The sequence below is a fragment of the Pleurodeles waltl genome, chromosome 4_1, assembly GCF_031143425.1.
Source record: "Pleurodeles waltl isolate 20211129_DDA chromosome 4_1, aPleWal1.hap1.20221129, whole genome shotgun sequence".
Lineage (NCBI taxonomy): Eukaryota > Metazoa > Chordata > Amphibia > Caudata > Salamandridae > Pleurodeles > Pleurodeles waltl.
In genome coordinates this window covers 189634273-189647304 of record NC_090442.1, presented here as the reverse complement: position 1 = coordinate 189647304, position 13032 = coordinate 189634273, and the positions used below count along the sequence as shown (strand labels likewise).

The 13032-nt window shown below is 44.5% G+C and overlaps 1 protein-coding gene across 21 annotated transcripts in view; it reads right to left on the bottom strand.

Annotated features, from left to right (window-relative positions):
* MICAL3 (microtubule associated monooxygenase, calponin and LIM domain containing 3) overlaps window positions 1-13032 on the bottom strand; it is a 1349174-nt gene that overhangs the window by 693539 nt on the left and 642603 nt on the right. For 13 of the 21 annotated variants that reach the window (XM_069228034.1, XM_069228033.1, XM_069228038.1 and 10 more), the window contains one exon: window positions 7736-7843. The exons of the other annotated variants lie outside the window; for them this stretch is intronic. In XM_069228034.1, the coding sequence (XP_069084135.1) occupies window positions 7736-7843 (108 nt within the window). The remainder of the gene's footprint in view (window positions 1-7735; window positions 7844-13032) is intronic. 21 annotated transcript variants of the gene reach the window in all.

Genomic DNA, 13032 nt, shown 5'->3' with positions numbered 1-13032 from the left:
AACTTGCGTTCCCTAGCATGATTTTTCGGTGCTAGGAACACATCCAGTGCTGTTTTCCTAACTCGGGTGGTTGCAACCATTCGTGTTGGGAAAGTTGCTTCTTGAGTAGAAAGTCTACGCAAGTGGCAGCAGAACCAACTCGAGCAGCAGCACCCTCTGGCACACAGCGTGGTGCCGTTTGTGCTGACTTCTCAGCATGGAGCAAGCTCCCTCCCTGTGTTAAAAATCAGCATGGGCACCGAGACTTGCAGATTTCCACCCACTCACAGAGTTTTTATGCAACCCAGGGGAATTCTGAGGAGTGAAACTCTGCGAGTTTCAGCCACTCCTACATCTGACATAATTCATGGACTGATTGTACACAGTATGTTCCTTCATATTCCTTGCCTAGCCCTCTTTAAGAGATTTTTGATAACACAACAAATAGATCATAAATTAAATTGCAGGAAAACTAATAATCTTCAAGAGACTGGGAATAATTTATTAAAAACCGTGCACGTCACAACATTCAAGGCTAATACATTAGTACAAACCCCTAATCAGGCAATCTTATGGAACCTGCTTAAACCCTGCGCTCATGCAACTAGGAGTCTATGAAATAACGGTGCCTCAAAAGAATAGAATCTGGTTGTATGCAGTGGAAGAGCTATTAATGTAAAGGCATTAAGTGAGTTTAAATAATAAAGTTGAGCGAAATTTCTGCCAACTGCCAAATCTAGCAGTAGGCCAGTCACAGAACAGCAGAGGCTGGTCTGGACAAGGCAGTATAATGACCTGTCCCTTAAAAGAATGCAGAAACAGCCAAAGAACAAATCAAGAGTGGGTGGGGTGTCCCTTGGGAGCACATATTCTAGACATGCATGTTTTGAAAATAAACATCGGGTAGGGAGGTCCAGGCCTGGCAGGACCGCAGCGGGCTATAGCAGAAACAAAGGATATTGTATCTTCATGAGCAGATGCTTATGAAGCAGGCCATGGAATCTGACACTAGAGGGAGATGAAAAATATTAGGAAATCAGAACCAAACTGAATATGCAGAACACATCTGGTTGCAATAGTACATCAGAGCATGGATGGACAAATTACTTACCTTCGATAACGCCGTATCTGGTAGGGACACAGACTAGCTGCAGAGTCCTTATCTTAGAATGCTCTCCTAGGTGTCAGACTGGATCTGGAAATTTTTCCTCAGCAATTCCTATGCGCGTCCGGAGAGGGCATCGAACGATTCCAAAGCGACATCGTCCCCGGATATGACATCAGCAGAGTCCATATATTCCCTTCTCAGACGCACTGATGTCAATTTCTTCAGTGACTAAAAACCACAGAACAAAGCGGAGCCATAGAGAAACTGGCAGTGAAATAGTAAATATGCCAACCAGGAAGTAAAGGCCACGTCGTGAGACGTACCATAACAATAAAACAGCCTAAATTACTCCAAGCGAGACTGAAGAATACACAGTTCATAAGTGGGGAGGATAGGTGGGTCGATAAGAAATCTGCGGCTAGTCTGTGTATCGACCAGATAAGGCATTACCAAAGGTAAGTAACTTGGTCCAACTGATAGAGACAACTAGCCGCAGATTCCTTATCTTTGAATTAAATACCCAAGCAATCCCCACCCAGGAGGAGGGATGTGAACGAATATCACCAGTCTTGCAAAGAACAACCTGGCAATGAAGAGGAAATAACCAAGCACGAGACAGACAGGGTGAGAAGTTAACAAAAGTGACCCACAGGACAAAATGACCGGCACATCAATATGGGATATGCGAAGTTAGGATTGAAAAGGAAAGTCCCCAGAGGAAATGTGGCAGCAGCCACGAAAATAGGGCAGTCAGAGCCGCAATAAACAGCGGCAGGATAGTAAAATGGTAAACATGTCCAATGGACCTCAAGAGATAGACATTTAAAACACATGAAAGAGAACATAAAAAGAAAAGACGTAGAAGTCAGAGAGAGCAAAAAGGGTGATGTTTAACAGAACAAGCAAGAGAGAACTATCTCACAGCAGAATGGAATAGCACCCCAACAGAGTATATATGTGAAGAACACACAAGCTAAGGCAGAAGGCAACTATTTACCAAAAGAAAAAATAGAACACTCAAAAGTGTACAACACATGCAGTAATGGGTGCCCCAGAACAACCAGGGAAAACTAGCTCCAGAACCCAATGGGCCAATAGAGATGAAGGGACCAAACACAGCCTGCGTAGAAAGAGCAGCATGTATGTACACAATAACTAGGCAGGGAGTTATAGAAGTGCTAAGGACAAAACCCTTGAAGTGGAAAAGGAACAACATAGGGTAAAAGAACCCAACAACGCCATGTGTACACAATGCAAAAAATTACACTGAGAAAAGAAATGAAGGGGAAGAAGGGACCCCTGTTAACGAAAACAGCCATGAAGAGGCAACAAATGCTGCCACACATGGGCACAGAAAGAGAGATAATCATCCGCTCAAAAAGGGGCAGACAGAACTGTGCAGCACAGAAGCACAGAACAGAAGAAAGAAGCAAAGCAATGTAATCCATGGAAGAGGGATCTGACCAGCCATGGACACCAGAAAGGAAGACCAGGGCAGGAAAGTAGCAAATAAAATGGAGACAAACTCAGAGTAGAGCCTAAGAGCAAGGGAGTATGACCGTAGCCATGAGGTCATGGAAAATCCAGAAGGGAAGGAGAACCGGAGGATGAGATGTTGGCTGGTCTGAGAAATATGGAAGGTGTAAAAGGAAAACACCTGGTACATAGAAGAACAGTACCACCCCTGAGCCATAACAGATTTAATGCCCGGGAAGGAACAGTAGGCAACAGTGTCAGTAAACAGGTGAACACGTAGGTAGGACACACACATGGAGGGAACAACCCCTGAAAGTGTGCATAAAAGAGGACCCAACCGACCTGACAACATTCAACCGACTAATGACAGTGGAAAAAATACCGACAACGGTAATAAAGTGATAGCACGCATCCCAAGCACTCAGTGGAAAATGAAAGAAAGGAGGAAGTCCATTGAGAAAGCCGTAGGAAAGCATGCAAACCCTAGGGTTGTAACCAATACTATACCGCTTCTGCTGGAGTGAGAGGAAAAGGTAAAGCGTGGCACTAAAATAGCATACAGAAGAACAAAGCAATACTTTGTTTAGTCAAGAAAAGAAAAAAGTACATCCCCTGGAAGAGGTAGTACTGCAATAGGACACACAATATTTTGCGTGAAAGAAAGACCGTGAGTAAAACACTACCAGGGAATTACAAGCCCCAGGAATGTACCGAAGCGAACAATGACAGGATGATAAAGTCAGGCATGAACCAAAAGGGAACAAATGGAAACAAGGAAGGGTGACCTTCCAGTGGATAGTACGGCTCCCCTAATTAGATGTAAAATTTGGCTTTTTTTTTTTTTTAATGACTCACATTTTATGGGGTATGAAAAAAAATAATAAGAGGTAAGTGACTACCGACACCCACAAAGGCAGGATAGGAACCTGCAAAAGGCATCAACATGGGCCTGCACGCAGAGAAAGACACGGTGTCCTATAGAACCATAAGAAATGATGGAGGGGGAAACCTTTACGCAGAAGAAGAATAGGAAGGTAGTGCCTATGGCAGGAATCCTAAAACAAGGAAAGCTCCCAGAGGAGTACAAGAACATATCCTTACATGGTAAGGAGAAGAAGGAAAATGTAGCCAATAGCTTACACCAAAAAGCTCGACAAAGTCAATGTCAAACACAATCTCTAAACAACAGAGGCAAAAGGCGATCCACCTCGGGGGAAACTAAGGTAGAGGCAAATGTTGTCGGACAGCACAACAACAGAAAGAGAACCACAATACGTGGTGTAAACAGACTAAGCAGTGGCAAAAGTGATCCACCTCTGGGGATGGTCAAATGATAAGTAGGGCACATGGCCATGCCTCAGAAGCAGAGCTGCTGCACTACATGGCAATACACCGCTGAAATGCAAACAGTACTGAAAGGGTAGGGTTCAAACTCACGTCAAAAGCATCAAGAGCACATGGTTTGGCTTACAAGTCCACCCATCCTTAAAAGGGCACGGAGCACCATCAGTACAAGTGCAAAAAATCTAACATGGAGAAAAGCGTCAACTAAGAATAGGAGTATACCCTAGAGCGAACCAGAACCAGAGGGCTGCAATAAGTGCAAGAAACACATAACAGGAGAGGGTGGGTACGAAACCAAACACACATCTGGTAGGAACTTGGCAAATGAAGAAGACCTGCAATGGAATAGGCGAGTAGATCCAGAAGAGGATGGTACATCAGTCCCCATCATGAGAATCAGGAAAACAGCGCAAGGCAGAATCTGCGTACGCACCAAAAAGAGATCTGCCATCAAATGGCATATCAAGGAGAGCATCCCTCACAGGAGCTGAAAAATTAGGAGACAACCAAGCCCGAGACATATGGCAACAGACGCAGCTATGAGCCGACCCACGTAATCAGTAGTACCCATGCCAGTGCGAACCGTGATCCGAGCAGCCTGCTGACCATCTCTGATCGAAAGGCATCAGGTCAGTACGAGCATCCTCAGGGATAGATGGCAATAAACACTCCACAGAGTCCCACAGAGCATGTGAGAAGCGAGCCAACACACCGGAGGTATTAGTGAAGGGTGGTGGCGAAGGCATAAGGGATCCTCTTGGCCGGCCAGTACCTGTGGGATATAGAGCAGTTCAAAGTAGGACCAGAGACAGGCTGGTTCCAGACACCGGGTAGGATGTCGTAAAGAGCCTTGCAATAAGGCAGAAGGGTTTCAGTGGAAGACTGATCAGGATGAAAATCCAATAACGGGTCTGTAGATAACTGCACCATTGGAATTTGCAGTTACAAAAGAGCCGCCACCTGCCTTAACATGTCTAAGGAGACAGTACTGGCTTCTGTTGCCAATCTAGGTGACTATAGTAGGCTGGACACTGGCGAGGATTCAAGGCCACTTGCAGGTCAAGCATCCAATCAGAAGATGAACCCGGAAGTGGACCCATAAAATGAGACCGAGGATGTGGAACCAGCCCAGTAACCACATCCAATTCGATCGGCGCCATTCTCAGTGTCAGGGACGACATCGGCCGATGTTGAGTGGGGGAAGCCTTCTCGTAAGCAGCGTCATCGGACTCCGGGAAAATCAGAATAGGAGGGTTGAGCGGAGTCAACTGGGCCAACTGCTCCGTGAGAGGTGTCAAGGCAATAGGATCAGGCGGAGGAGACTGAGGTCGCAAGAGGCCATGCATAGGCACCGATCCGACTTTGGAGTTGGAGTCGAGACTGAACAGGCATCAAGGCTGAAACAACCAGCGAAAACCCCTCTCCATCTCCTTAAGATCCCAAGGCGCTCCCTAGGGATGGGAGGACCCAAAGATGGAATGCAGGGGCGTGTAGTAGTCCCGCATTTGGTCCAGAGTCACCCCAGCGCCGGGATACAGCAGAAGGGAAGGGGCCGCCTCCACTGGAGGAGAGCGCGAGGGCGGTGATGCTGCTGGGCGTGACGGCATCCAGAAGACTTACTTGGAGCTGCTGATGGACAAGCGGACGTCGACAGCACCATAAGTGAACGCCTTCTGGAACGCTCCTGGAACCACAAGTAAGAAGACTGACCCTGACGACGCTGGGAAGCTGACTTGTCCACCCACGCCACCAGGAGCTTCATATAACGCTCTCTCAAGGATTTAGGCTTCAGACGATGGCAGGCGTTGGTCATCGGCATCGTGATGAGAACCCAGACACCACAAACACACCCAAAGGGGGTCAGTGACCGACATTTGTCAGGTACAGGACCCACAGGGCTTAAACCCAGAAGGCATATACACTATTTAGAAAACAACACCTGGGAGAAGGGCCAAAAGGTCCTGAAGTACCGCTACACCGGATCTGCGTTGCTAAGCGGAACAGAAGAAATTGACAGCACGTCAGAGAAGGGAGTATATGGACTCCGCTGACGTTCTGTTCAGGGACGACGGTCGCTGCAGAGTCGCTTGACATCCTCTACTGACCCGCAAAGTTACAGCTGAAGAATAATTTCGAGATCCAGTCTGACGTTTGGGGGAGAATCCTAAGATAAGGAACCTGTGGCTAGTTCTCTCTATCAGATGTGATGATACAAACTACATGTATGATACTGAGGTTTACAGGCAGTTTTGGTCTAAAAATTGCAGGAACTATTTGGCTTAACAGTCAAGTTTATTGAAAGCTGGATGCTATGGAATATACTGAGGTTTGTGTTGTGTATGAGTGACACTCATTACATCCATTAAACTGTCCTGGCAAGTAAATCGTCCTTTCACAACTAAAAGGCAAAACAGTTCATAAAGAACAAGCAACTCTTAACATGTTTGGAACTCAGTACAGGCTCGCCAAAATAAAAACGGTTTGTAAGATACACAAAAGTTAAAATCAGAATTTCTTTTGAGGCAGACTGAATTAAGAGTTGTACTTTGCAAACCAGGGAGTTTTGACCCAGAGTAGAAGGGCAGTCGTCAAAAGCCTGTGATGGGGCTCACTAACAGGGAGCCACTAAATAAACTCACATGAGACGATATTAAGATTTAAAACAAAAGATTAAGGGTTCATGACACTCTGGGACATCGACCAATAAAAGAAAATGCGGTCATGTCAATTAAAAATTTGGAAAACAAATTTTAAGTAACAAACACTGGATTTATTGCATTTAGTGTCTTCTTGATCAGTCATGTTATTTACATTACCCAATTAGGGGGAAAAAAAATCATAAGCAAAGAAACCAGGTAGAGCTTACTGGAACTTTAACTACTGATCTCCATGACACGTACCAAATTATGCCTTGCTAAACACGAACTAGATTGGCAGACTCCCTAGAGAGCAGCCAAGGTGACAAACGCATTAGTCCTGTCATTTCCGCTCATGAAAACTGTGCGTTTGAAGCAGAAGAAGTTCAGACATTCATCTACCACCAAACCGGTCATACACTGGAAGCAACCATTATTTTTAGATCAAGCATAGCAGTGCGCATGCGCTGCTTTTCCGACGTGTTGGTATGTATCTGGGCTTTTAACAACGCCCACCTCACGCGCATCACTATCACTCGTTTGTGGGCTTGCCCTTCAAAAATCCTTTGATGACATTGGTAAATGGTTTACGTTTGTCCCTCCTTGGGGAGGTTTTGTTCCCGCCTTGGCTAGAGCCCCTGTTACATGGCTTTTTGCACTTTTGCTGATAAGTTTGCCTGCAAGCCAACTTCTTTTTCCTTTCTTGTCTCTCCTTATCGCCGATGGCGGCCGTGGCGCTGTGAATCGGCTCACTTATGTGAAACTGTTTTACTTTTGATTTTCAAGTTCTGTGGCAAGAAAAGTCCAGTTAGGAGTTTACAACGCTAATAGCTCTAACTCGAGCAAATGCAAGACCCATTGCATTGCAAATGCTTGTTTTACATAGTTTACCAACATGGCATGATCACATTCCTAATTCAGAAATAGTATAATGTGTGCGGTTTTTACTTTGTCAGTGATGCAACTTAAGCTTCTGGTCATTCTTTCACCGTCAAACCAAACAGAAGCACAGGCAAGGTACAGTGACTTGATGATGCTTACATAAGTGATTCATGTTATGCTCAGGATTAGAAGACCTAGAATTTGGTATTCAGCCTCATTATCGTCAGTACTCTTGTAATGTAAACAAATGGGACACATCACCCAGCCAGGCCGACAAAATGCAGCCTAATGCACTTCACACCATCCTTACCAGTTCTTTCTTTCCCCGAAGGGGTTTAGGCTGGTCTTTCCTTTGAAGCTGATTGACTATCTGTTCAGCCAGAGAGCTCACTCCGCCTGTGTACATCTTTATGTACTTCTATGAGATGGAGAAAAACAGGATGGAGGGAACAGGAAAGGAGGAACCACCACATCAAGAAGAAAAGAAACACCAGATCAGGGAATTAACAATTAAAGACAAGAAAATGCAGAGATCAAAGAAGTCACACCATGCCAGAGCAGTGAGCTTTCCAAGGCAAAAGAAGCACACCGTGGAACACTATCGTCACAAACCCTGCTCAGCAAGGTTAGAGTTTAAATATGCAAGGTGATGTGCCAGACATGTCTCCGGTGAATAGCAGCAATATTGTGTATGTATGTGAAGCCTAAACAACTACTGTTTCATTGTCTTTAAAAAAAGAACAGCTTGCTGTCACTTTCTCTAAAAAGGCATCTTCAACATTAGACTTCTGTATCAAGACTAGATGGGTAATTGGACAAGGCTTTTATCAGTAATGCAAATAAAATCCTTGAATATAGTAAAGAGATATAGTTTTAACATATACAAGAGCAACCTGACTATGGCAGATGAGCAACAGCTGTAAAGCTTTACTAGCAGCATTTGGCTTCATAGTAGTAAACAATGCAAAGAGAACTATCAACACCTCCCCCTGGCTGTCCATATTCATAGTAGTAAAATCAAACACTGGACCACATGACAGCAACACTCGTAATACTCTTTCTGGTGGATAATCTAACCACAGATTGCTCAGCTTTAGTATATTTTCATGAGCCAGACTGGATCAGAAAAATTTAAGAGCAGTACTCCTGCATGCCGGTAGGTGGTGTTGCGCAGCTCCATACTGATGACATTCCACGCTGGATGTGACAGTGTGAATATAAGCAGACATCAGTTTCTTTCTTCACTCTGCCCATGTGCTCGGATGCTGAAACTAACAGTAATCAGCAGAACTAATGTGCAGATCCTTGAACTGTGATCTATTTAGATGGAAAAATAAAACATTTCACAGAAACGGGGAGGTTGGTGAGTATTCTGAAGTTAAATAACATATCAACCAGAAAGACCATTACCGAAGGTAAATTATTCTTCTGAAGGATGCTTCTAACTGCAGATCTCTCACCTTCAGACTAAATATCAAAGCAGCACCTCCCCAGAGAGGATCTGTGTAATGATTTATTCCAAAAAGCCCTGCAAGATCAAACCTCAAAATGCCTATCACTTCTGACTTGGCTATCAAAGCACTAGTGCTGCATGAATGAGTACCAACTCTCACTTGGTAGCTGACAAGCCAAGGACAGGCATGTCACATGCCAGGAAAGTGGTAGCAGCCTTGGCCTTGGTGGAATAGGCTATCAATCCCTCCCAAGGCCACTTTATGCAGAGGACTATCCACCTTGTCAGAGTGCATTTCTGCACTGAGTTGCCTTTCTTTGTACCAGACACACCCACAAAAAACTGCTCATCCACCTGATGTTATTTGGTTTAATCAATGTCAAAGCTTAAATCATGGTATAGCCCATAGTCTCTGCTCCATCTCACCTCTATGAAGAGGAGGAAAGAACATTGTGAGAGCGATGGACTGCACAATGTGAAAAGCAGTCAACTGTAGGCAAAAAGTCATCAACACCACTTTGTTAGGGAAAAGGGTGGTGGAGGGCAGCTGCTGGGAGAACGCTTGGTGTTCACTCACAAGGAAAGCAGAATTTACAGTGGCGGGAACACAGTCTTCAGACTAGTTACAGCTCAACAGCCAGTCCTCATAAGGGCAAAAACTAGAACCCTGACCTCTGGAAGTGCGCTGTGACCACACCATCACTTTAATAAACACTTTTTGTGGTGCTGGTGAGGTTAAAGAGGAGAATGGCACATTGCAAATTCTCATCACCCACCTTGAAAAGCAAAAAAATGTCTGTGGGACTGCAGGACTGGCACATGAAAGTAGCAATCCTGCAGGTCCAAAGCCACCATCCAGTCGCCTGGATCCAAGGCAGACAGGACATGGGCCAGTGTGAGCATTTTGAAATAGTCCTTCGTAAGAAGGTGTTAGAGGACAGAGAAAAAAACCAGATCAAGGCCTTTGTCCTTCTTCGGCACAAGAAAATAGCAGGGTAACTTCCACTCTGGATTTCTACAGCTCCTTTGGACAAAAGAGCCTGCACTTCTTTGAGCAAGATAGACTGGTGTTCCTCCGTATAATGCATTATTGCTGGTGTGAAATACAGCAGGTCTAAAAGGAATAACCAGAAAGGGAGCACCCTGCTCACACACCAGCATACAGTCAGCCCCAGTGCATCATGGTAAATGCAGTACAAGTTCGTTTTTAATCCATAAAGTAAACTAAAGTTTTTCACCTTAGTAGGTGCAGCAAGTGCTGTAAATCTCTGGATACGTGTTTCTGGGTAATCCCTTCATCAGCAGAGAGCAGCTTTGTCTGTGGGGTTGCTGGAAGTGCTGCCAAAAGTCCTCTCAGGTTTGTGTAACACTCACTGGCACGCAGGTGCTTCAACCAGAGCTCGTCAGCTCATTGGCTCAAGTGAGCCTTCTTAAACAGAAAAACCAGAAAGGGAGCACCCTGCTCACACTCCAGCATACAGTCAGCCCCAGTGCATTATGGTAAATTTTGTAATTTTGTCTTAGGACGGCTCCCTTGAGCCACAGCTGACGAGCCTTGGGAGGCACCTGTGCGCCATGAGCGGTACATAAACCTTAGAAAACATTTGGCGGCATTTCAAGCAAGTCCCAATACCATGCTGCTCCCTGCTGATGACGGGCTAAACCCAGAAACACGTGTACAGGGATAAATAGCACTTGCTACGCCTACAGAGGTGAAAGACTTACTTTCGAAATGGACTACGAATTAGACTGCATTTACCATGATGCACTGGGGTTGGACTTTGTTGCTGGAGTGTAGGCAGTGTGCTCCCTTTATTTGTAATTAGGTCTAAAAGGAATGGCTGGGCATAGCCTTGTATCTGCAGGATGTTATCATTTACCGCCCTTAAGAGGAAATGTCTGATCCTGCTTTCTACACAGTGGTTACATTCCACTAAGAGCAAATTAACAGATTGAAGGCTGATGCCACAGGGTTGAGGACTGGGAGAAGCACTTCCTTGAAGGCATAGGTGTTTTCTGCTTGATTTCCCCCAAAATCCTCTCCTCCCTGACAGGACTGAGGTTCATTTTGCAAGGGCGAGGGGTCTTGGGGCTGCTGGTACAACAAACGTCTGGAATAGCTTTGAAAGGAGGCAAACTATTGAGGAAACTCCCTCATAGGCCTAAGGAAAATGCTATGACCAAGCTTTCCTACAAAAGCTCTAAGACACAGCCAGATTTCTCACCAAACCATACGTCAAATGCCATGTCCATGAGGGACACATGCACATCCCTAGAGAAGCCCCTGGATCTTACCCACTCATGACACTGGAGCATCATGCTGGTTCAGACAGCTATGCCCAAGCAGTTGCTAGTTTCCAGTCCAGACCGAATAATGAATTTGGATGCTTCAAGGCCGTTGTGGATGGCCTGAGCAAGGTTAGTCCAAAATCCATCAGAGGCCGCTAACAAGAGCTTGCCAACCATGTCCCACAGAGCATGGGAATATCTTCCAAGCAAATAACTGGCACTGACTGGACGACGAGGCTGGCTGAATAAAACAGTTTCCAAAAAGATTCAACATTACCCTCTGGGGAACTGCTGTTAAATATTTCAGTTTCAGTCTGGTGCCTGGAGATATTCCAAAGGTGAGGAAACAGTGGTTTTAAGTATAGAACAGTATGGTTAATATTAAATTCTGCTCATGGTTCTCTCCTTGCTTGGAGTGAATGGATCTCAAGAACACTTTTTAGCTACTATATCCTATCAACTGGGTCACAAACTGGGAGGTATACCTATATTCCTTGTTACTCTTCAGGGAAGCATTCGGGCCACTGGTACCATGCAATGACCACAAGGGTCAACACTTCATTTCGTAGTGTGGGCACTAAAAATGGTGAAATGTATGTGAATTGTTTTGTGTTGAACCCTTTTTTTGTTTGTTTGAGGTGATGAGCTCTTACATTTACACTTGAGTGAAGATATGAGCTCTGAATGGAGGTGGAGCATGATAAAGTACAGTAGTTCTATACAGTTGTGCAATTCTTACTTTGCTCTATTACAAAACTAAAGAGGGGTGTTCTAAAGTAGAAATATCTAGGACAGCCCTAAACAATAGTTAATGAGAATTAGCCAATATTTTTCTTGATTGCTTGTCTAAACTGAAAATCCTCAGCGAGTGTGGCATGCAGCCCCTGGGAGAATCATGCAAAGTGGACCAGTGACTGCTTTGTCGAACATGCCTCAAAATGTTTTCTGATCATATGGTTGCCTTCCTGATGAGAGAACTCCCCTACCACTATCAAAAATGTTTAGTGCTGAACTAAACAAATTGTACTTTTGTGTGATAAAGCACAAAAGTTCCAAAATACCTCAGATGTCTTTGCCAGCAGAGAAGAACTCTCAAGACAGCTGGGATGGGGCACTAAGCTCATGAGTAATAATATATGGGTGGAACTCTAATGTCCCTTGTACAATCAAAAGAAAATATTAGCACATTCACTTATGAGATGTGCTCTTCTCTAGAAGCAATACATGTGCAAGACCAATTTCCATGTATATATGGAGTCCTAAAGTGATTATGACAGTAAAATTACCAGGTCTAGGTATCACTTGTAATACGACCGTAGACCGAATCAGAGTCAATAGGACTGCCCTCAAATGATAAAATAAATCCACATGGCTACTCTGAAGTAGGTCTGTCTGCAGATGTAGTCATATGGAACACGCGGCCATATAATGTAAAGAGTCCAGATTGGTGGTTCTAACTAAGCAAGCGAAAGAGGACTTATTGGAAGGGTGTGGCAGTTACCTCAAGATCCTATGGAAAAAAACAACCCTGCTATAATATACACACTAAACGGGTAGATCATGGAGCTGCAAATGTAGCCTGAGGAATAAATGGCGCATGGTGATCCAATCATCATTTGACGATTTTGGTCATACAAGAAATGTTGCCCAACAGTGTCCTTTTGAGACTAAAGTGAAAAAAAATTCCAAAAACAATCACCAGATTAACATGATAGGAAACAGAAAAACTACTTGTATGTTTCATGTCGGAATTGGTGCCAGCAGTCTTGAAATTTTAAAGGTGACCCCAAAAAATAGAAATAATCAATGGAAAACATCGGCATACAGCTCCGTTGTTTGGGGAGGCCCTTAGAGGTGTAGATGCT